Below are 19,570 nucleotides of genomic sequence, written 5' to 3'. Positions count from 1 at the left end.
ATCAATCTCTAGTCAGGTACCAGGGCGATACGAAACATTGATAGCGCTTTCTGGTGGGGAAATGTCTTGCAAATCGAGGACCAAAAACAGTTCTCTTAAACCTATGACATGACATCAACTAACATAAACGCTTCAAAGCCGAGGCCACGATGCTGAAATGCCGCACCCATATATCTACAAACCCCTCATCAGCTCCTCAATCGTGATAGGCTTCCTGACCGCATTCGAGAACCCCTCATGGAAACTGATCCACACCCTCCCCTCCTTCTCATCCGCCGCCTTCTCTTCCCTAGTCCTCTTCACCGCCTCCACGATGCCATTCGCAGGAACTGGCTTCGCAACAATAGCTCGTCCAAAGAAGTCCCTCTTGACCAGCTTCTCTTTCATCTTTTCCTTCCTCTTTGCCTCCTCCGCCGGAGTCTCTTTACCTACCTTCTCAAAAACTTCTTCGAATTCATCACCTCCACCTCTCTTTCGCCTCGCCTCGCCCTCGAGTCTCATGCTTTCCCGCTTCCACTCCATTTCTAGAACCTGTCGGACCGCGAATCGGACCTTCTCGTCTCTCTTCCCTCCCATCGTCTCAAACTGACCGAGCACGTCTAGGGGTGGTTCCATACGAAAGACCCATCCGCCATAGTTTCCGCGGGCACCAGCATCATCGAATTCGACGCGTGATCGCTCGAACCGTACACCTGTAGCTGCCATGGCATCCACAGCACGCTTGACGAGAACCTTCTCGCTAGCCTTGCGGACAGACGCGGTGGCTACGTTGCGGTTTTTGTCGGCTGTAGAGCCGGTATTGACAATAACAGGCTTGATATCTGGAGAGAGCATACGAAGAACATAAGGGAGAAGGTCGGTGGCAAGATCCTCGGGAGAACGGAACATGCGTGTAAGTGGGAGGGTGAGGGATGATTGGAGGGCGACGAGAGAGGCTTTGTTGGATCGCTGGACTTCATTCGCCGTGTATGGTGCGCTCGGGCCTGTGAAGGGGCTTTCCTCGGCAGAAGGATCCGAATTTTTCTGAGCTGCGCGGCCTGAAGACGCGAAGAGATGGTGGAATGCGAGGACGGATTGGGAGAGGTAAGGTGCCAGTTCCCATTCTTGGGAGCCGTGGACAGCAGAGGACAGGGTGTCGTGGAAGCTGAGCCATTCGTAGGCGGCATTGGGTTTACTGAGGAAGGTGTCATCTTGCCAGGGCTGATTGGGGTAGCTAGTGAAGCAGTCTGTGGTCGTAAGCACCATAATTTGATGAGAGTGTACGGATTTACTTACCCATTGCAATCTTGTCAGTCTCTCCACTGGTGTCAATCATCTCTCGAAGTCGTTCCATGGCCCGTCGCTTGCTTGCTTCTGCCACACCAATTACCCCTGTGCCGTCCATATAGCCCTTGTTCTGCTCAACAGCGACAGCGCTCTTGGGAAATCCTGCTCCTTCACGAAACACCCTTTCTGCAACCTCTTTCGCTCCACCGCGCCCAAGGCTTCTGGCTGCGCCACCTCCGTGAGAAAGACCGTCCAAAACATTGTCCTCGATCCATCGCCTCGTAAGTCTCGTGATGCCAGGTTGCGAGTTCAGCGATGATCGAAGTTTGCCGGCAATCCATTCACCCACTACCATGACACCACGTATATCGCCCTCTCCCGTTCCGGTTCCTGTGCCTCCCTCCTTCTTCGTGCTCACGCCCCACGTAGCCTCGCAAAGTCGACGAACGCCATCTGAGTCGCAGGGAATGCCTTCTTTCTCGAATATGGAATGCATGCGAGAGATAACCATGTTTAGCGGTGGCTTACGGATATGAACAATCTCGGCAATGGAAGACTGGCGTAACGGTCGTAACGACGGATGATAGACGTCGTTGCAGATCAATATCAACGGACGTAGAAGCCTAAACTTATCGCCCTTCCGTTTCTTTTTCGGAGCGTTCGTCTGCACCCCTATCATGCTAGAGTTCTTCTGGTCTAGATTGACGAGGTCAATCAGTGCTTTGATGAAGCCTCCTTCTCCAGAACCACCACTACCACCGACGACGCCATCCACTTCATCAACAACGACGCACACAGGCTTGCCAGCCTTTCTTGTCTTGCCATCAGCAGTCTTCGTGTTGACACCTCTGACATTCTCGGTACCGACCATGTCGCGGATTCTTCCTTTTACAACGTTGTGACTTCGTTCGTCACTAGCGTTAATCTCTTGAATCTCGTAGCCTGCTTGTCTGGCGCAAACATGAGCTAGGGTAGTCTTGCCGAGACCGGGTGGTCCTGTTAACATGAGAATCCTGCGATGCTTTTGCTCTTCAACATCGTCGCTAGAAGCCTGGCCAGCTTTCGCCTTTGATTTACTGGAGCCAGGAAACACTATAGGATCCCAGCTCTTCAGCCAGCGTAGCACCGATCTGTGAGTACGCTCGTCTCCGACCAAATCCGTAAACTTGCGAGCCCGGTATTTCTCGGTCCACATCAAGGTTTTCCTATTCTTTCCAGGTGGTACGATGTCCTGTGGCTGCTCAACGGACTCTTTTGGCGCGTTCCTCTCATTTTCTCTTGCTTTCGCAGCCTCCATATCTTCTTGGATTGCATCGTCCATCAATTGATGGATATCGATTCCGTAGTAGCTTCTCTGTGCCTTTCCTTCAACAACGGTGGAGCGAGATGCGATGAGTTGCTCGTACGACATGAGTGGAGCGGCGGTCTTTTGCCCTACGTATATCGACCGCCCTGCTGCTGTTGTCGCCATCAGAGGACGCCTATCAGTCGTCGGAACTGGATCTTGTGGCTCTTGGGCCTGCTTCACGGGTGACGGAGTCTTGAAATATGCATCCAAGTCTTCTACTGCGACCGTTTCGGGGTCCAAAACAGATTCTCCTTGGCTTGCTGGTGGTGTATTGTCCGCCACGACATCTTTCAGGACCGTCCTAGCGCGTTTCTTCGACAGAAATGCGTTGAAATCATCCTCATCATCCGATTCCGCTTGCAGAAATCCGCCAAAAGCTTTAGTAGAATAATTCGAATCTACATCTTTCAACGGACTCCGTGGAACATCAGCCCATTTCCTCTTCTTCGGCGATCCGAGCTTCGGCGAAGAGCTCGGTGGATACGCGACTGGTGAGGATATCATCGGCATCGTGGATATTGGTGGAGATGAGGGGGGAGCTGGATAGCTAGAAGAGGTGGTCGGGTTGACAAGAGAGGGAAGAAATGTTCTAGGAGCCCTCAGCGGACTATCTAGGATCCATTAGTCGTTGAAGGACGGTCTGCGGCGTGTAATGCTGTGTACCAATTATATAATTCTCCTCGCTTCGAAAGACGTCAGGGAGTTTCCAAGCTCTATGCTGAATCACGATCCCTTGTCTGTTCTTTTCCGCAGTAGTTTCCTTTAAGGTATCGTGCAATGCTTCGAGATCGTCGGAATAAGAAACGTCTTCGTGGGGCGCGTCGTACGCGTCAAGCTCGGAGTGGAGGTGGATTGCGGGATCGAATGAAGAGGGGAAGCATGGAGAAGAGTCCTTCATGAATTCCAGATACACGTTACGCGAGCAAACATTGTGGTTCTCGTGCAGAGTGCAAAGCAGTAGTGAATGTTGCAGCTTCACGCGTCGTCGCGTAAAGAGAATGTACGCACGGGCCAGCAGACTAAAATGCGCCACGTGACCTATACAAGACCATTGCTTTCGCAAACAGCTGCCGTGTACAAACCACTTCAAAAGTAGGCGGACTAAAATAAGGGGTAACGCCATTGCAAATCTCACGCAAACATATGGCATTTTGAACGATTGATAAACTCTTTTAGTCGCCTCGGATAGTGGTCTGAAATATAGGATCCCCAAATTTTTAGGAGAAAACAAACTTGATGCAGCTCCACTCCCAAGTCTCCACCAACGACACTTGGCGTTTCCAAATCTCGACCTCAAGCATCAACTGACTGCATGGCCGCTTTCGGCACATCCCTTCCAGCCGATGCCGCATCCCTGGTCCATCCCGATGAGATTGCGACACTGATAGCGCGCGATAGAGAACACCCGCGCATCCCACGGGTAACAACAGGGTGTCGGAGTGTGGACGAAGCGCTGGAGGGAAGGAAGGAAAGGGGGATCAGGGGGTTGTGCTGTGTTTCCGGTGAAGGGCAGGCTGGGAAGACCGGGGTGGGTTTGTGTTTTGCTAATGCTATCCTGTTGAATCGTTTTGGTTTTGTCCATCCTAATCATTGCTTGTGACGCCCGTTTCTGCTTTCTTGTTCCTATCTGATTCCTCACATCGAATCCACGTGCTTTTGTTTCCCTACACGCGGATTTTTTATTCCACAATCTCATATTAATCTATCATACAGCTAGCTCTCGCTTTCTTATCCTCACATCTCCTTGAAAATGCACGATCGCATGCTGCTATCATCGATACTTCCGGCAACTTTGACGTGTTAAGACTGCACACTACCCTGGTCTCTCATCTCCAACGGGATGTCGTGCCACAGCATGCGAAGCCGAACAATGGGTCGCTCGAGCCAGACGACATTGCCGCCACAGCGCTCGAGAGGGTGAAGATCATGCGTGTCTTCGACTTCGTTGGCATGAAGGAGGCTTTGGAGGAATTGAAGGAAGAGATCAGCCAGACAGCTCCGAGATCAGCGGCCAAAACGCCTCCAAGTAAAACGACAGCTCCTCCTAAGCCGGATCGTAGCCGGAGAGTAGAAGTAGCAGACAGCGAAGATGAAGAGGACGAAGAGGAAGAAATGCTCTTCGTAGGCATGATTACGCGGGAAACATGGCAGCCACATCGCCCTGAAGAGAGGCGGCATCTGAGTCCAGATGTCAGCGCGGATGAAGGTGGAGGGGCCACTTGGATGCTCATTGTCGATAACATTACCCAAGTGCTGAGCCCACTCATGAAGGTCAAATATGTGCAAGGTAATGCTGCTCTCTTCTCTTGCTTTGTCAGTTCAGCAGGCGATTCTGCATATCATTCGCTCTTCTTAACTTCTCTGACATTCCACAGCCCATGCAATGCTTGCCTCTTTAATGCGCGATCTCTCACAGCTCGCGCGAAGCCACAACCTGACATCGCTCGTCATAAACTCGGGTATTACGCGACGTCCGCCTCCCACACCCGCTGATGGCTCTCATCCGGACGGTCCAGATACCGCCTCAGCTTTACAGAACTACTGCACGTCATCAGCGTTTGAGGCCTGTACGACACATCCCGCGCTTGGAAAGACGTTCCCGTTCCTCGTCGACATACACTTCATGGTATCGAAACTGCCCAGGGAGAAACGGGGCGCGGAGATGGCACATGTGATTGAGATTCTCAGTGATGGGTGGGACGGTAGGGCGGGCAGGTTGGGGTTTTTTCAGTGTAACGATATCGGGGGGTTGGAGGCGGTGGTGTACGGGTCGCACGGGTAGTGAATATAAAATAGAGGAGTATCGATATGAGCCAGTGGTCATGTCACTAAACCACTCTTGCAGTGGCATGTATAAAGCTCGATGCCATTCCTTGATTTCTAAGATATTTAACAGCGATACGATAATCTTTACATGACGACGGCGATTTCCATGAACCGGGATGGATGCGTGATGTTGATTCCCGTGCTCGGAGCAGCTTGCGGCCATAGCCGATATCTCCAGGTCAACCGACCCGTTTGTACAACGGCTGTCGGGATAGCCAATGGCGTGAGATACGGGCGCGCCACGGCAACATACAGGGCATGCTGAAGACTGGGAGATTGCATTACCACCTCAGCAGCTCGGAGCTGTGCCGACTGCGCGGCGGCCAATTGACCATGGACCACACTCTCGCGCCCATTGTCCTCGTCTAGCCGTCTCTTCTTGCTCCGTTGTCTGCGCGTGACCGACAGCTCGTGAGCTCCTCCGCTACGTCAAGGTCGAGCTAGAGCGGGGAAAACGAGCTCCAAACCGAGCTCTGAGCCGCCGACGCCTCTTACCTCCACTCCTTCATCCTCGGGACCGGAGCTGTCCTCGACTATGGCGAGCTATGGCGAGCAAGTGTATTGCACGCTGCTCATGAGCGATGCGTACCTTCCCGGCGCTGCAGTCCTAGCTCATTCCTTGCGAGATGGCGGCACTACCAAGAAGCTGGCGGTCCTCGTCACGCTGGACACCTTATCCGCCGACACAGTCACCGAACTCAAGGTCCGTACAGATAGTTCTCTAATGTCAACGGCCTTGTCCTGACCTCCACAGGCCCTGTATGACTATCTCATTCCCGTCGAGCGGATTCGAACCCCCAATCCTTCGAATCTCTTCCTCATGGACCGTGCCGATCTTGCTTTCGCCTTCACCAAGATAGCCCTCTGGAGACAAGTTCAGTTTAGCAAGATTGTGTACATAGACGCCGATGTCGTGGCTCTACGCGCGCCGGACGAGCTCTTCAACATTGATGCTCCCTTTGCGGCTGCTCCCGATGTTGGCTGGCCAGATGCTTTCAATACTGGCGTCATGGTCCTCACTCCGAACATGGGTGACTACTGGGCGCTTCAGACTCTGGCGGCCAGTGGAGATAGCTTCGACGGAGCTGACCAGGGCCTCTTGAACCAATACTACGAGCACAAGAACTGGCATAGGCTCAGCTTTACCTACAACTGCACTCCGAACGCCCAGTACCAGTGGGAACCAGCATACCGGCACTACAAGAGCAACATCAAGATGGTCCACTTCATTGGCAAGGACAAACCGTGGACCAAGGGGCGGCAGAGTCCAGGAGGTGTCTACAACGAGCTTCTGGGACGCTGGTGGGCTGTGTACGACAAGCACCTGAAGGGACAATCAGTCAGTAGACCGGATGCATTAGCTCGCGCTCCTCTTACGCGACTTCAGACTTCACGCTCCGCTGGAGGCTTCCCATCCACAACAGTGCAAAAGCACGTTCACGGCGAGGTAAAAAGCGTCGACTTCGGAACCACATCTATCGAACATCTAATTTCAACGCCCCAGATCATCGAGCCAGAAGCGCCAACCACTAGTACGGAACTGCCGCTGTCTGACCCTGGAGAGACTGTGGAGAACATTGACCAAGGCTATGTAGAGCCGACACCCACGGTTGACCAACGAAAGTTCTCTGCTCCCATTATGTCTTGGGACGCGACACGGTAAGCTTGGCCATAATGTTAGTACCTTCAAGGAGTGAATTGACATCCACAGCTCGGAGCCTCCCTCTGAATCGAAACCTGAGGCAGCCAACTTTCCCAGCCAAACGTATGAGTGGACCGAAAGCCGATCCCTCTTTCAAGCGCCGCAGTCATATCCAGAACCACCTAAAGACATGTGGTACCAGGTACCTGAGACGAAACCTACAGTCGCTGACAAGCCAAAACCAATTTTCCCATGGGAAAAAGAACGCAGTGTACCGAAACCAACCCGCGTCTTCGCCGAAGATCTCCCCCCCGCCCCAATACCTACCGTCTCAGCCTCCGCGGCCTCAAAATTGGAAGAGAAGGGACCGGAATCATCGACCTCGCCGCCACAAACGGCAGAGGAAGGGTGGCAGGCTTTCTCACAGAGCAGCAATGCCTGGGACAGCGTACCGGGTATCGAAAGCTATGTGCGTGCGATCATGGAAGCACAGACACGACATGGAAGACCCTCGCCGGGCATCGAAACACTAGGGCCGGCTGGTGGACCGTCCATTCTCTCGCCGACTCTAAGCCGACAAGAGCGTCGCGAGAGCCTTATATTGACAGATTTCCCTACTGCCGTCGAGAGGCCGAGTCTTCCGGTTACGCCTGCACCGATTCGTCGGCCAACCTTCTGGGGTGATGAGAGGGATGAGGCAGGAGAATTGCCAGCCGCCGAAGGCGTGCCGGACCAAGTCGACTGGGTATGTCCACAATGCGGTTTTTCTTCTACGAGCGCTGCTTCGTTTCGTCGCGTACATCATCGACTTTCGTCAAGCGCTTCTGCTTCAACCGCCCCGACATTGGCTCCTACTGTTCAGAGCCCTCAAACCGTGACCGCGCCTCCGGTCAAAATAAGCCCCTTCAGCGGCGTCAGTTCTCGAGGCGCGCCCTTGGCCTCTTTAACGCCTTCATACTTTCCGAGTCCAGGTACTGTGAATGCGCTTGCGAAATCGCACGGTCTGACTTTGCAGTCCGAATCTGATGTTGATGCTGTTGTTGCACTCCTGACTGGAACCAAACGCTAACTTTCACCGTCCTTCAAGGATCCGGATCTGAAGCTCGAACAGCTGCGCCGTTCCTCCCTGGTCGAGTTCGAGCACCTAAAGCACCTAGAAAAGAAGGAAACGCCGCTCAGGGACCTGCCGGAGCATTCCGTGCCTGTTGGCAGCGGCAATGGGCGACCGGTTGAATTTAATCTGGACGAGAACAGACTCATGGGCAGGACTCCACGGGAAGAATCGAACGATTCGGCGGCCGATGATGCAGGACCGACGATTCTCGCACCGAAGCCTATTTCACCGACAACGGCATCGGACAAGTCCGTATTACGCGACCCGAATTTTGGAGCAGAGTCTGAAACGGATGCTGCTACGCCTGAAGTACGGGAAAGTTAATGATCACCCTTGGTTCGTTGGACTAGGTTCCAAGAGCACGCAGCGCTTTGTCCCAAATTAACTCGAGATGGGTGCTAGGGACAACGATACTAGGAGCTTTTTCATCATGTATGGGCGGACACGTATATAATTGGCCTTGTACAGCGACATACCCATGAGCGTAATTCTCGGATGTCTTCCATGGTCACTTTTCCCTTCCATGGTCCGTTAATGTCTGCTATGTAATATTAGTTTCCTGACTCTGCTTTTCCTGAGGCATGGTTTGCGTTTCCAGATCTTCTTCTGCATTGCAAGCCGTGCATCTCTCTTTGCTTTTCATATGTCGGATACTCATAGCGCTAATGTATTTCGTAAATATGAACGTGGGTTTGAGACCTTGTGCGGGTCCGTATATTCTAGATATTATATTATGGTGCAGGATAACAATACTCTCACTGCTTTTGATCACTGTCGTGCGTGAGAGGGTTTAACGCGGAGGAACCTGGTGAGCAGTGCCTATGCACTGGTTAATTATCTCACGGTACCCAATGTGAACGACTGGGACAGCATCACGTGATCGTGAACTATCAGCCAATCATATTGCATTATGACGTCATATCCCAAACAACGTTCAGTGCTGCCCGTACGAGTTCGCTGCTACTCAAAATTCAGCATGTCAGACTCTAAAACACGAGGCGGAAGTTTGAAATGTATGCATGAGCGTGTGACGGCTCCCAATCAATGTTTGCGGGGTCTTCGTAAAACGGTGCCACTGCGCGATGGTCATTTCCTCATCAGGAGACACTCTGTTCATCAAACGTCGATTGTTCAACTACACTTCAGATCCCTCGAATAATGCCTTCGATGGATTCCCTTCACATTACAGCCACTGATTAGGAGCTAGTCTAGCTAATACACTGCCACCATGTTCCTCGACGCGGTTGCCAAAGGCGTAAGCCTTTTCTATGGAGTGTTCACGCTCGCTGTGTTCACCGCCCTTGCTGCTCTGGACGGTTCTCTCACTCGCAGCATCACAGACACAGAGAAGCAGGGACTAGCAGCTGGTATGCGAGCCACAGACTGTTGATGATGTACCGAACTAATGACGTTATTCCGGACAGCTCAGCGCAAATTCTGGGACCTTGCAAGCTCGCCGTTCGGATTCAAGCATCGTTTCTTTACTTTAAAGAATGGCCGAAGACTGCATTACATGGAACATGCAGTGACTACCCCAAAGAACCTTGTTGTGTTCCTGCACGGCATGTTCATCACTCACGGCATCGCGATTCAAGCTAACAATATCAGGCTTTCCGGATAGCTGGATTCTCTGGGAGCGATTGCTAGCCTCACCCGAGCTCTTGAAGGACAGCGTCCTCGTTGCAGTAGATCTCGGTGGCTATGGAGGGAGCGACAACCTCCCTGACTACTCCGCCGAGACGGTGCTCGAAGCTATGGGAACCTTCATCATCGGCATGCGAGACCAGTATCCGATTCAGAATGGAGGTCGGGTATTGGTCGTGTCGCATGACTGGGGCTCCGTCGTAGCCTTCAGACTGGCTTCTGAAGCCCCTCAAATTGTGGATCGATTCATTATCAGCAGCGCCGTACTCGTATGTTGAATCTATCAAGATTCTCTCCACTACATTGATATACTGACAGGAGCAACAGCCAGAGCAAATAGCTTCGACAGCAAAGGCTCACCTAGGCTCCTCGAAACAGATGCTACACACATGGCTGCAGCGTCCGCTTTCTGTTCGCCTTCTCAAGACTGCTTTCCGGACTGTTACACCCCTTCTCAGCCAAGCTCGCAAATCTGGCTATATTGTCGTGTTCCACCTGCCGCAGCCACTCTCCAACTTCGCCGGCCGCATGGGAGGCAGGTGGTTCCTGAGACTACTGCACAAATTAAGTAGAAGGCCAGGACCAGCCGGCCTAAGCTCTACCGAAGCGGCAGAATGCATGGCCGCAACTCTTGGCCCAGCTGCAGCTCAACTTGGTACCGTCACTGAGGATGGACTGGCCTATCCGGAGTCAGTCAAACAGCGTCTACACGACGGCGGCTGGTCCGAGAAGATCCGAATATATCGCGAAGGTCTCTTCAGGGGCAAATGGGAGAAGTCGCTTGAGATGATTGTGAGGCTGTCAGAACTCGACGATCAATCGCTTTCTCGTCGGTCAAGCAGCGGCACTGGCCTCTTTGAAGATGGGCCACCGGGTTCGCTCCAGGCGCCAGTGACGCTGGTGTACGGGAAGAAAGACCCCGCTTTTGAGCGAAGGCTGGCACTGGAGGGGATTTCAGATTACCTGACGAAGCAAAGTCAGGTGGTCGTCATCGAAGAAGGCGGCCACTGGCTTCCCGTCGAGAAGATCGGTGCGGATGCGCTGGAGCAGATTGTGATATGGGCTTTGGAGGGCGAAGGCGGAGCTTTGAAGTCAAGGCTGGGGGAAATGGTGACTATTGAGAAGTAAGGACAGCAGAGGGAGAATTACGGCGTATTGCTAGGACGTTAAGTCCAAGTAGGTAGTTATGATGCCCCTTGAATAGAATCTCTTTCAATGAAAGTATTCTGAAGAACCTTATGCAGTGGCAAGGGAGTGAACACAGATCATGCAAAAATGACATATATGAGTGATAACAGGGTTTTGATTAGTATGCGTTATGTTCATGTCTCTACACCAAAAAGTTGAGCGGTCTTACACCTTATGATACAAAGTTTTCTGAACGATGTGTCACCGCTTTGGGATATCATTTTTCTTCTCCCGCAATGTTTCCCCAAATTTCTCTGACGGCGTCTTCGTATCTGCGGGCTCTTTGGTTTGCACATTGTCCGGAGAAGCAGTCGCTCGCTCAAGCTCGCGCTTCTCCTCGAGCAATTCTTCCTTGCCCTTTATCGCTGTCTCTACCTGCTCTACTGCTCTTTCTATCTCAATCTCCATCTCTGGAAGCTTGAACCGTTCAGCTATCAGCTTGCCATTCCACCGCTGTAATACCATGACGTCTTCGGAGCCATCGTTCGTTTGCTTGCCGACGACGCTGGATATCTCATACACTTGTTCCTGGGTAGGGAGTGGAGCGGTGCGCGATGCTTCGCGGGTAGGGTACATGAGCCCCGCAGCATAAGCCTCGTCGAGCTCTGAGGAGGGGACAGGTTTTAGGAGTTTGTTTTCCAAGATGAATTGTAGGTGCTTCGAGCCAGTCAAAGCTATATTTGAATCAGCAAACAGCTTTTGCAGGCATATAGGGAAGAGTTACCTTTCCAATGCGAATATGCGCGGAACACGAGGTAAAAGAAAGGTATGTTTGGTATCCTTCGGAACGTCAGCCACCACCAGAGTCTTCGCCGGTGCAGATGTAGCTTACACAGGTATCAACATAAAGGGAGCCGTAAAAGGCATGGCAACAATGCTGCCTATCATCGTCTTCTTATGCAGCGCCTGACGCTCCGTCGCCAGCTGCTGCAATATGCCAGGCACCCTCTCCTCATGCACAAACCGCTTGGGAAAGATCACCTCGACCTTCTCCTTGCCCTCCAGCTCCAGCTTCCGCCGCTTGGCTGTAAGCGCTGGCACCGTCTTCAAGCCCCATTCCTCGAACGGAATCCTCTTGAAGGCCTTGTTGCCGTAGACAGTGACGGTTTTTTTCCAGTTGGCGATACTCTTCTCGTCCTTTTCCCAGCTGGCCCACGTCTCATTAGCTTTGTTGGTGAGTTTGTCGAGGTAGCTGCGCTCGCTCGCAAGCTTGTCGTGCATGCGCTCGCAGTAGATCAGGGTCCGTCGCGTGGATACGGGGAGGAGGAAGAGTCGCATGGTTCGGCGGCGCCCGTTTCGGCGGGTTCGTATTCCAGCAGTACTGCGGGGAATGCGCGCGTGGGCGCGAGGGGTGGATGATTGGGGGGTTCGTGCCGTCGTTCAGGTCATGCTCGTGGCGTGGAGTTTGAGAGACTGGGTTGTCTCTGAAAGTTGGAGTTTGTTTCGTGCTAGGTAAGAATTCCCAACGTCATCGTCGAAATGCACCTTCAGGTTGGAAAATCGCTCTAGCCCCACTGTGACTAGTCTGGCGGAGCACCCCTGACGCGTCGCGAAACCCTATCCCTTCGCACGCTGATTTACGTCCACAGTTATCGATAAGGATTCGGCCAATTAGAGGCTCCGAATTAGGCCCCCGTGATGAGGCCTACACCCGGCTAAGGCAATTCAAATACGTGTAGCAGCTATAGAAGTAGCTGAGCCCTTGGACGGCCGGTGATCCTTGGCGTACTCGTTCGTCCAGCGCACCATCTTCTCTACCATTTCATCGGTAAAGAATAGGCGGAATAGGGCCACAGGATCATGCTGATCAAGACCTGGAGGTATATTGGGGGTGCCGGGCGCGTCGTAGTTGTTGATTTGTAGTGGCTCGAATGCAGGCAGCGGCGTAGGCTTGGGGTAGGGAAGTTTGGGGTGTTTGTAGGTCCTTCTGCACGTAGTCGACATCATTAGATGTCCGTGGCATTGTGGAGTATTTGATTGTGGATAATAACTAGCTATTTAGCTTGTTTACGTGCTGGCGCGTACGTTGGGGCACGGGCTTGGCGCCAAGTGTGGACGCCAGCGTGCGAAGGGATAGAGCAAAAGCACATCCTTTTAACAGAGGCTCTCAGAGATGTGAATGATATCCTACCTGCCCAGCGTCTGAGTATACTGCTTTACTGCTGCCTGGCATGCTTCGAGAGCTATATTTACCAGATCTGTCGCCGCTGCACGAGAGGGCGCTCCAAATGATGCCCGAGATTTTAGACAACATGCCTTTCGCCAGACTAGTGTACATTCTTCGCTGCTACATGGAGCGCAGAAAGTCGGCGTTGCAATCATAGCGAATGGCGTGTGTGTGCACGGTGATAGAGCCATGGTGTTGAGGTGCGGCTGTGCGGCTGTGCGGCGAGTTCCATCTGGCGGTGCCTGCCTCCCGTGGGAGCCTTGAGCTCGTCAACGAACCTCAAAAGAGCCCGACCCTTCCACCCTTCCATCACCTCCAACGTTTTCCTCGGCCAGCTCGCCCATGCCACATTCACTTCTCTGAATCCCGCCTCTCACCTTCTGACCGCCTACAAAGAGGCCGCCCCCACATCTTCTCGCCGTCCTCTGTCGACCTCGCTCCTTCGCCTCCACCACCCACCCCCCCGAACCCACCTTCCTCAACGCCAACTCTCTCACCCAGCTTTAAGCCGTCAAAATTCGGTTTTTCAAGCGCAACAAGGCGCCTCCGAACAGTGCCCCGGAGCACCCCACCGCCGCGATGGCGACGCCTACCCGTACAGCAACTCCGAGCGGCACCTCGACGCCAGATGCCTCTGGCATGCCCCCGATGCCGCAGAAGGATGATGTGAAGGCAACGTAAGTCCTCCCCTGTACAGAGCCTTTGGCCATGGCTTCGGTGTCTGCTGCCCGCCCTGCCTGCATGTCCACTGAGCGTGCGCCCACTACGGTGTCTTGCTTAGCAACATACTTTAAGCATGTGGTCATATAGCCTGGCAGTGTCCCGACAACGGGCACGCAAAGCGCGGGAGCCTCCATGAGGCGGTTCAAGCTTGATTATACAGCAGCTAATCACATTCATAGATGGAACTACCTCGAAGCGGGCGTGGAGAAGATCATGAACGACCTACGCGGCGGAATGGATATGAAGACGTACATGGGTCTCTACACCGCGATTCACAACTTCTGCACAGCCCAGAAGGCGGTTGGCTCAGGTGGCTTCACCGGTCATCAGAACCGGGGAGGTGGTGATCCTCACTCGTCCCTTTGTTTCTCTGAACTTGTTTGCTAACTCGCATTCTAGCCCATCTCCTCGGAGAGGACCTTTACCAGCATCTCATCATATACCTTCAGAACCACCTCAAGGGTGTTCAGGATCGATCGCGCGACCACGTTGACGAGGCATTGCTCACGTACTACATCAGAGAATGGAACCGCTACACCACTGCAGGCCAATACAACAACCACTTGTTCCGGTATCTCAATCGTCATTGGGTGAAGCGGGAAATGGACGAGGGAAAGAAGAACATTTATGACATCTACACACTGCACCTTGTACGATGGAAAGATGATATGTTCGCCGGCACACAAGAGAGCGTGATGCGCTCGGTCCTCAAACTCGTTGAGAAGCAGCGTAATGGCGAAACTATCGAGCAGTCTCACATCAAGAGCGTCGTAGACTCGTTCGTTTCCTTAGGCTTGGACGAATCCGACAGCACAAAGTCTACTCTGGATGTGTACAAGGAGTACTTCGAGAAGCCATTCCTTGTTTCCACCGCGGAGTACTACGATACCGAGTCGAAGCAGTTCCTTGCGGAGAACAATGTTGTGGAGTATATGAAGAAGGCCGAGGCCCGTCTAGACGAGGAGAAGGAGCGTGTCCCGCTGTACCTCCTTAACGAAATTATGACCCCACTGATGCGCACTTGCGAGCAGTCGCTAATTACCAACCACTCCGCAATCCTGCGCGACGAATTCCAGAGTCTCCTGGATCAGGATCGACAGGACGACCTGGGTCGGATGTACAAGCTTCTTGCTCGGATTCCCGATGGACTGGACCCGCTGCGCAACCGGTTCGAGACCCACGTTCGGAAAGCTGGCCTAGCTGCAGTGGAAAAGGTCTCAGCAGAGGGGGATAGCCTGGAGCCCAAGGTCTATGTCGAGGCACTGCTTGAGGTGCATACCCAATACCAAGACCTCGTCAACCGAGCTTTCAACGGCGAGTCGGAGTTCGTGCGCTCTCTAGACAACGCCTGCCGAGAATTCGTCAATCGGAACAAAATTTGCAAGTCTGGCTCGAACAAGTCGCCTGAGCTGCTAGCCAAGTATACCGACAATCTCCTGAAGAAGTCGACAGCTAAAATGACGGAAGAGGATGACATGGAGAAGCTTTTGACGCAAATCATGACTGTCTTCAAGTACATTGAGGATAAGGACGTTTTCCAGAAGTTTTACTCTCGAATGCTGGCCAAGCGTCTTGTGCAAACTTCGTCAGCGTCCGATGACGCGGAGACTAGCATGATAAGCAAGCTCAAAGAGGCTTGCGGTTTCGAGTACACCAATAAGCTCCAGCGCATGTTCCAGGACATGCAGATCTCGAAAGATCTCAACACCTCGTACAAGGACTGGGTAAACGATACGTTCGAGCGAGAAGACGTTAAGAACTTCGTTGATGCTACTTACAACATCCTAGGCACGGGCTTCTGGCCACTGAATCCGCCCGTGACGCCGTTCGTGGCTCCGATTGAGATCAACAAGACCTATGAGCGCTTCGCGAAATTTTACAACCACAAGCACCAGGGTCGCAAGCTCACCTGGCTATGGCAGCTGTGCAAGGGCGAAATGAAGGCTAATTACATCAAGATGCCTAACACCAAGGCCTCCCCGACTCTCCAGGTTTCTACGTACCAGATGGCTCTGCTGTTGCTCTTCAACGACAACGACACCGTGTCCTACGAGGAGATGGCAGGGGCTACGAAATTGGCCAAGGAGACTCTGGATCCCAGCATTGGAGTCTTCGTCAAGGCAAAAATTGTGATTGCTTCGCCGGACGGTGCGAAGCCAGAGGCCGGCACGGTCTACAAACTCAACACGGGCTTCAAGACCAAGAAGATGAAGATTAACCTGAACATCGGAATCAAGTCCGAGCAGAAGCAAGAAGCCGAGGATACCCACAAGACTATTGAGGAAGATCGGAAACTCCTCATGCAGGTTAGTAATTTAAACTGTCTAACTCCATTCCATATGCTAACATCTTTCTCAGTCTGCTATCGTTCGGATTATGAAGTCTCGTAAGAAGATGAAGCACCAGCAGCTCGTCTCAGAGACAATCGGCCAGATCAAGAGCCGATTCTCGCCGCGGGTGCCCGACATAAAGAAATGTATCGACATCCTCCTAGAGAAGGAGTATCTCGAGCGCTTGGAGGGTGACGAGCTGGGCTACTTGGCATAGACTGGTGCAACTCGTTGTTCCTGGACTTCTTTTTTGTGGTCTTTGACTCCGCAAACCTGTCGTTGGGGCCTGCCATTCGGACTCCAAGATCTACAGTCGCCAAAGGGAGCTTGCATGGCGGGATGTGGGTTTCTTTTTCTTGCAGTCGGAACGGAGGCGTTTTCTATTGGCATCGGAGGAGGGGATGGGCATAGGCATCTTTTCTGCGTTCGCGCCCTTGACCATGCTCTTCTCTAGATGAGGTCCTTTGGACTGGACTGGGCTTGATATCGATGATAGGAAGGGTGGTGGTTTATCATCGCAGATGAATGAATAGGTGGATGGGGCTCGGGCTTCTTCTCAGTCCCATTCACATTTCCATTTCCAAACACTGGCCCCTCCCCCCCTTGCCCTGCTTGCTATGCCTTACCTTATTTCTCTCCTTGGTACACTGGTTATGCGCAATGATATACGTCTTATGGGTGCTAGAAAGTGAGGGCTGTGCTGGTGTGCGATTTGCATCTTCCTCTTGTCTCTGTTCCATTGCCTTTTTCTTCGCGAGTTGCTTGGCTCGCGTATGGTCTTAGGGACGACTGGGCTGGGTAAAGGGTTCTTGCAATTGCGTCAAATGGTATGTGGCAGGTTAGGGTAGGTAGATTAAGGGAGAATTGAGAAACGTGAATATCATTTGATTGATTTCTGCTGTCTTTTCTGTGGTTCTTGTCAAAGACTATCTACACCTAACCCTCAAAGAATCCCTGGACTTGTCCGATGCCAGCGCCGCGAGCGAGCCGCGAGTGCTAGAGAGGTCGGAAGCGCCGTGTGTGGGATCAGTGGACGGACGGACGGCTAGGCCCTGCTTCCTTCCGCGTGTAGAGTCGGTGGTGTAGTCCTTCGGTGAGCCGTTTCTACGACAAGTTCTCTGTGCTTGTCGAGTCGTGTGACCGAAGCGGATCTAGGGCTGGGATCTGGGAAGGATTTGTTTCAGATGATGCGGAGTGGTAGAAGCTTGGGTGGATACCGGGTTGCTATTGTAGTAGATGTCTGGTTGGTGATAAGGATGGGGCAAGGCGGGGTTGGGAGGAGTTAGTGGTGTGGCTTGAGCGTGTTGGTTAGGCGTTGGTTTAGGAGTGAGGAAATTTCCACTGCTTTGATAGTGCGGGACTATCAAGGCAAGTTGGGATAGACTTCAAGGCAGGCATGTTGTGCGGTTTTCTGGCGATGTGATGCTGTTGATAGCACTGTTCACTGATGGATGCTATCCGCAAGAACATTTGGTGTACATAGCAACTTCTTCAGCTATTTTAACGCACCGCGCCACCGCTTCTGTTCTGAGGCAAGTTCTCCGAGTTTTGTTGGTAGACCGTGCTGCGATAAGGTAGCAGCCGATGACGATGAGTATATCGTACATTTTACTGATGTCGATGGAGCGTACAGATACCAGCGTCAGCCCCTCGATCCAGCACGTCTCACCAGCCTGGGGTACGGAATCCTCCGAGCGGCTCATGCGTCTTTTCCAGCCCTTGATGGCTAAAAAGGGCCCACTTCCTGCAGGCGAAGTCCCCGCTTCCTTCGGGCGATCTCTAGAGGAATGTTCTTCGGGCGTTCTAGCGGCCGTACTCGACTCGCTTTGCCCTGGTAGGTAACAGGTATCCATGTCCGGCAATGCGCCTGCTGGTGAAACCTAGCTTGGGTAGGGCGTACTGCGAAGGAGCGGGGTCGGTCAGCGCCAGAGTGGACAGGGTAAAACTAGACGAAGCTGGGATGAAAGAGGCTGGGGCAGGACGTTGAGGGATTTGAGGGAAGACAAAGCCTTGTGTAATGTTGTCAACTCTTGGGATGTTGGAAAGCACCCACTAGAATATGGCTTCCATTCTTATCTGCTGAGGTCTGAGCATGCGAAATGGAACAAGGGAGCAGTCGAGCCTCAGATTTGGTCGCCTGTTCTACATGGAGGTGTAGGTATCCCAGCGAAGATCAGAGTTGGCCGAATCTTATCGTAAGACGCAGTAACATTCCTGATGGATGACCTGAGCAGAGAGCAGGTGATGGCGGACAAGGGAATGAAGGATGTGCGGGTCTGGGATTGATCCTTGGTCAAAACAGGATGTTTGTACGTCTTTTCTATACCTTTGTACACCTGAGAAGGAATAGAACTAGTTTTTAGGACTGACGCAACTGAATAGAAAGATATTGGCAGCATCGCTAATGTTAGTAGCTGCTTGGCATTACTATGGTGAGAAGGAAATAAGAAGCGATGTGGACTAACTCGCAGTAAATTAAACCTGTAGAATAATCGATTCATTACTCGTGTGGGCTGTGCGAGATTAGTCCCCACTGACGCCGTTCCCGTGGAGTCAATGTCTGGCCAGATTTTGGCGATGGCTATAGCTAGAGATGTGTTTGTGTTTGTATGCCTTGACAAAACACCACGGCGTGGACGGGGACGTATCTTGGCATCCCGCAGGTCACACGAGCAACGGCGAGGTCTGCAGGGTTGGCGCACCCTACGAGACTTCAGTGCTCGGGAGTCTTATTGGCTGCACCCTTGAGACGGCTTAAGATGGGGCGCTGGAGGGCCGGCATGTGCGCCTCCTGCATCGACGTCCAGCGTGCCAGCCTTGCGCCCGAGCGCCAATGGTGGAGTTGGTGGGTCTCAGCCTCGCGCAGATCAAGAAGGTGGACAACTCGAGGGTGGAGCACAGCCATTGCAGCCTGTACCGGTCAACGGCAGCTTGTCGGATGAGGCTTGACGGCGGATGCAGGGAAGGGCGCTAGAAGCACGCCAGAAGGTCTGCCTTCCGGGCTGCTCCTCCCGCGGGCCAGCGAGGTGGAGGCTGCTTGGCCTTCTCAGGATCAGTTTTCGTGGAGGAAACCAACCTTAGCCGACCGGGATGCCGAGAGAGCCGTCTCCCTTCCAGAAGCCTTCTTCGATACTGCCGATTGCGGCTACGCTCGCTCGGGAGCACGATGCCTAGATCCACAGGGCTATTCCCTATCTTGACGCCTGATCCATCTCACAATCCCTAGACGCAGGCCTGCCATCTAATCCACCTCATCACAGCCCCCCCGCCTATCACGCCTCCCATCATGCTCGAGCAGAATGCTCTCCTGCCTCTCTGCCCC

At 52.9% G+C, this 19,570-nt stretch overlaps 8 protein-coding genes across 8 annotated transcripts; 4 read left to right on the top strand and 4 right to left on the bottom strand.

The window, feature by feature from the left end:
• Positions 1 to 43: 43 nt before the first annotated feature.
• BDZ99DRAFT_404930 (uncharacterized protein) lies at positions 44 to 3,555 on the bottom strand. Its single transcript, XM_033716409.1, has 3 exons — positions 3,278 to 3,555; positions 1,276 to 3,225; positions 44 to 1,226 (listed from the first exon to the last, which is right to left on the bottom strand). Exons 1-3 carry the CDS (start codon positions 3,510 to 3,512, stop codon positions 175 to 177), a joined length of 3,237 nt encoding a protein of 1,078 aa, XP_033584301.1. The 5' UTR covers positions 3,513 to 3,555; the 3' UTR covers positions 44 to 174.
• A 156-nt stretch (positions 3,556 to 3,711) lies between these two features.
• On the top strand, positions 3,712 to 5,412 carry BDZ99DRAFT_493178 (uncharacterized protein). Its single transcript, XM_033723213.1, has 3 exons — positions 3,712 to 4,142; positions 4,328 to 4,901; positions 4,990 to 5,412. Exons 1-3 carry the CDS (start codon positions 3,927 to 3,929, stop codon positions 5,394 to 5,396), a joined length of 1,197 nt encoding a protein of 398 aa, XP_033584300.1. The 5' UTR covers positions 3,712 to 3,926; the 3' UTR covers positions 5,397 to 5,412.
• Positions 5,413 to 5,975: 563 nt separating this feature from the next.
• Positions 5,976 to 8,151, top strand: BDZ99DRAFT_374787 (nucleotide-diphospho-sugar transferase; the record flags this gene model as incomplete). Its single annotated transcript, XM_033714939.1, has 4 exons — positions 5,976 to 6,143; positions 6,195 to 6,779; positions 6,888 to 7,099; positions 7,152 to 8,151. 4 exons carry the CDS (start codon positions 5,976 to 5,978, stop codon positions 8,149 to 8,151), a joined length of 1,965 nt encoding a protein of 654 aa, XP_033584299.1.
• A 1,023-nt stretch (positions 8,152 to 9,174) lies between these two features.
• On the top strand, positions 9,175 to 11,076 carry BDZ99DRAFT_431380 (putative alpha/beta fold family hydrolase). The gene is made up of 4 exons (XM_033717287.1): positions 9,175 to 9,563; positions 9,621 to 9,758; positions 9,805 to 10,109; positions 10,168 to 11,076. The coding sequence occupies exons 1-4, from the start codon at positions 9,425 to 9,427 to the stop codon at positions 10,966 to 10,968; spliced, it is 1,383 nt and encodes a 460-aa protein (XP_033584298.1). The 5' UTR covers positions 9,175 to 9,424; the 3' UTR covers positions 10,969 to 11,076.
• A 50-nt stretch (positions 11,077 to 11,126) lies between these two features.
• On the bottom strand, positions 11,127 to 12,471 carry BDZ99DRAFT_493175 (uncharacterized protein). Its single transcript, XM_033723212.1, has 3 exons — positions 11,861 to 12,471; positions 11,753 to 11,808; positions 11,127 to 11,702 (listed from the first exon to the last, which is right to left on the bottom strand). The coding sequence occupies exons 1-3, from the start codon at positions 12,304 to 12,306 to the stop codon at positions 11,230 to 11,232; spliced, it is 975 nt and encodes a 324-aa protein (XP_033584297.1). The 5' UTR covers positions 12,307 to 12,471; the 3' UTR covers positions 11,127 to 11,229.
• A 160-nt stretch (positions 12,472 to 12,631) lies between these two features.
• Positions 12,632 to 13,055, bottom strand: BDZ99DRAFT_13689 (uncharacterized protein). Its single transcript, XM_033712654.1, has one exon. The coding sequence runs from the start codon at positions 12,973 to 12,975 to the stop codon at positions 12,694 to 12,696; it is 282 nt and encodes a 93-aa protein (XP_033584296.1). The 5' UTR covers positions 12,976 to 13,055; the 3' UTR covers positions 12,632 to 12,693.
• On the bottom strand, positions 13,056 to 13,345 carry BDZ99DRAFT_13690 (uncharacterized protein). The gene has a single exon (XM_033712655.1). It carries the CDS (start codon positions 13,304 to 13,306, stop codon positions 13,136 to 13,138), a length of 171 nt encoding a protein of 56 aa, XP_033584295.1. The 5' UTR covers positions 13,307 to 13,345; the 3' UTR covers positions 13,056 to 13,135.
• Positions 13,346 to 13,640: 295 nt separating this feature from the next.
• On the top strand, positions 13,641 to 16,640 carry BDZ99DRAFT_13664 (Cullin-domain-containing protein). Its single transcript, XM_033712650.1, has 4 exons — positions 13,641 to 13,872; positions 14,098 to 14,261; positions 14,318 to 16,224; positions 16,277 to 16,640. Exons 1-4 carry the CDS (start codon positions 13,775 to 13,777, stop codon positions 16,463 to 16,465), a joined length of 2,358 nt encoding a protein of 785 aa, XP_033584294.1. The 5' UTR covers positions 13,641 to 13,774; the 3' UTR covers positions 16,466 to 16,640.
• The last annotated feature ends 2,930 nt before the right edge of the window (positions 16,641 to 19,570 follow it).

Source organism: Mytilinidion resinicola (genome assembly GCF_010093595.1).
Source record: "Mytilinidion resinicola strain CBS 304.34 unplaced genomic scaffold BDZ99scaffold_1, whole genome shotgun sequence".
In the NCBI taxonomy this organism is placed as follows: domain Eukaryota; kingdom Fungi; phylum Ascomycota; class Dothideomycetes; order Mytilinidiales; family Mytilinidiaceae; genus Mytilinidion; species Mytilinidion resinicola.
This window is presented reverse-complemented; position numbering and strand designations above follow the sequence as displayed.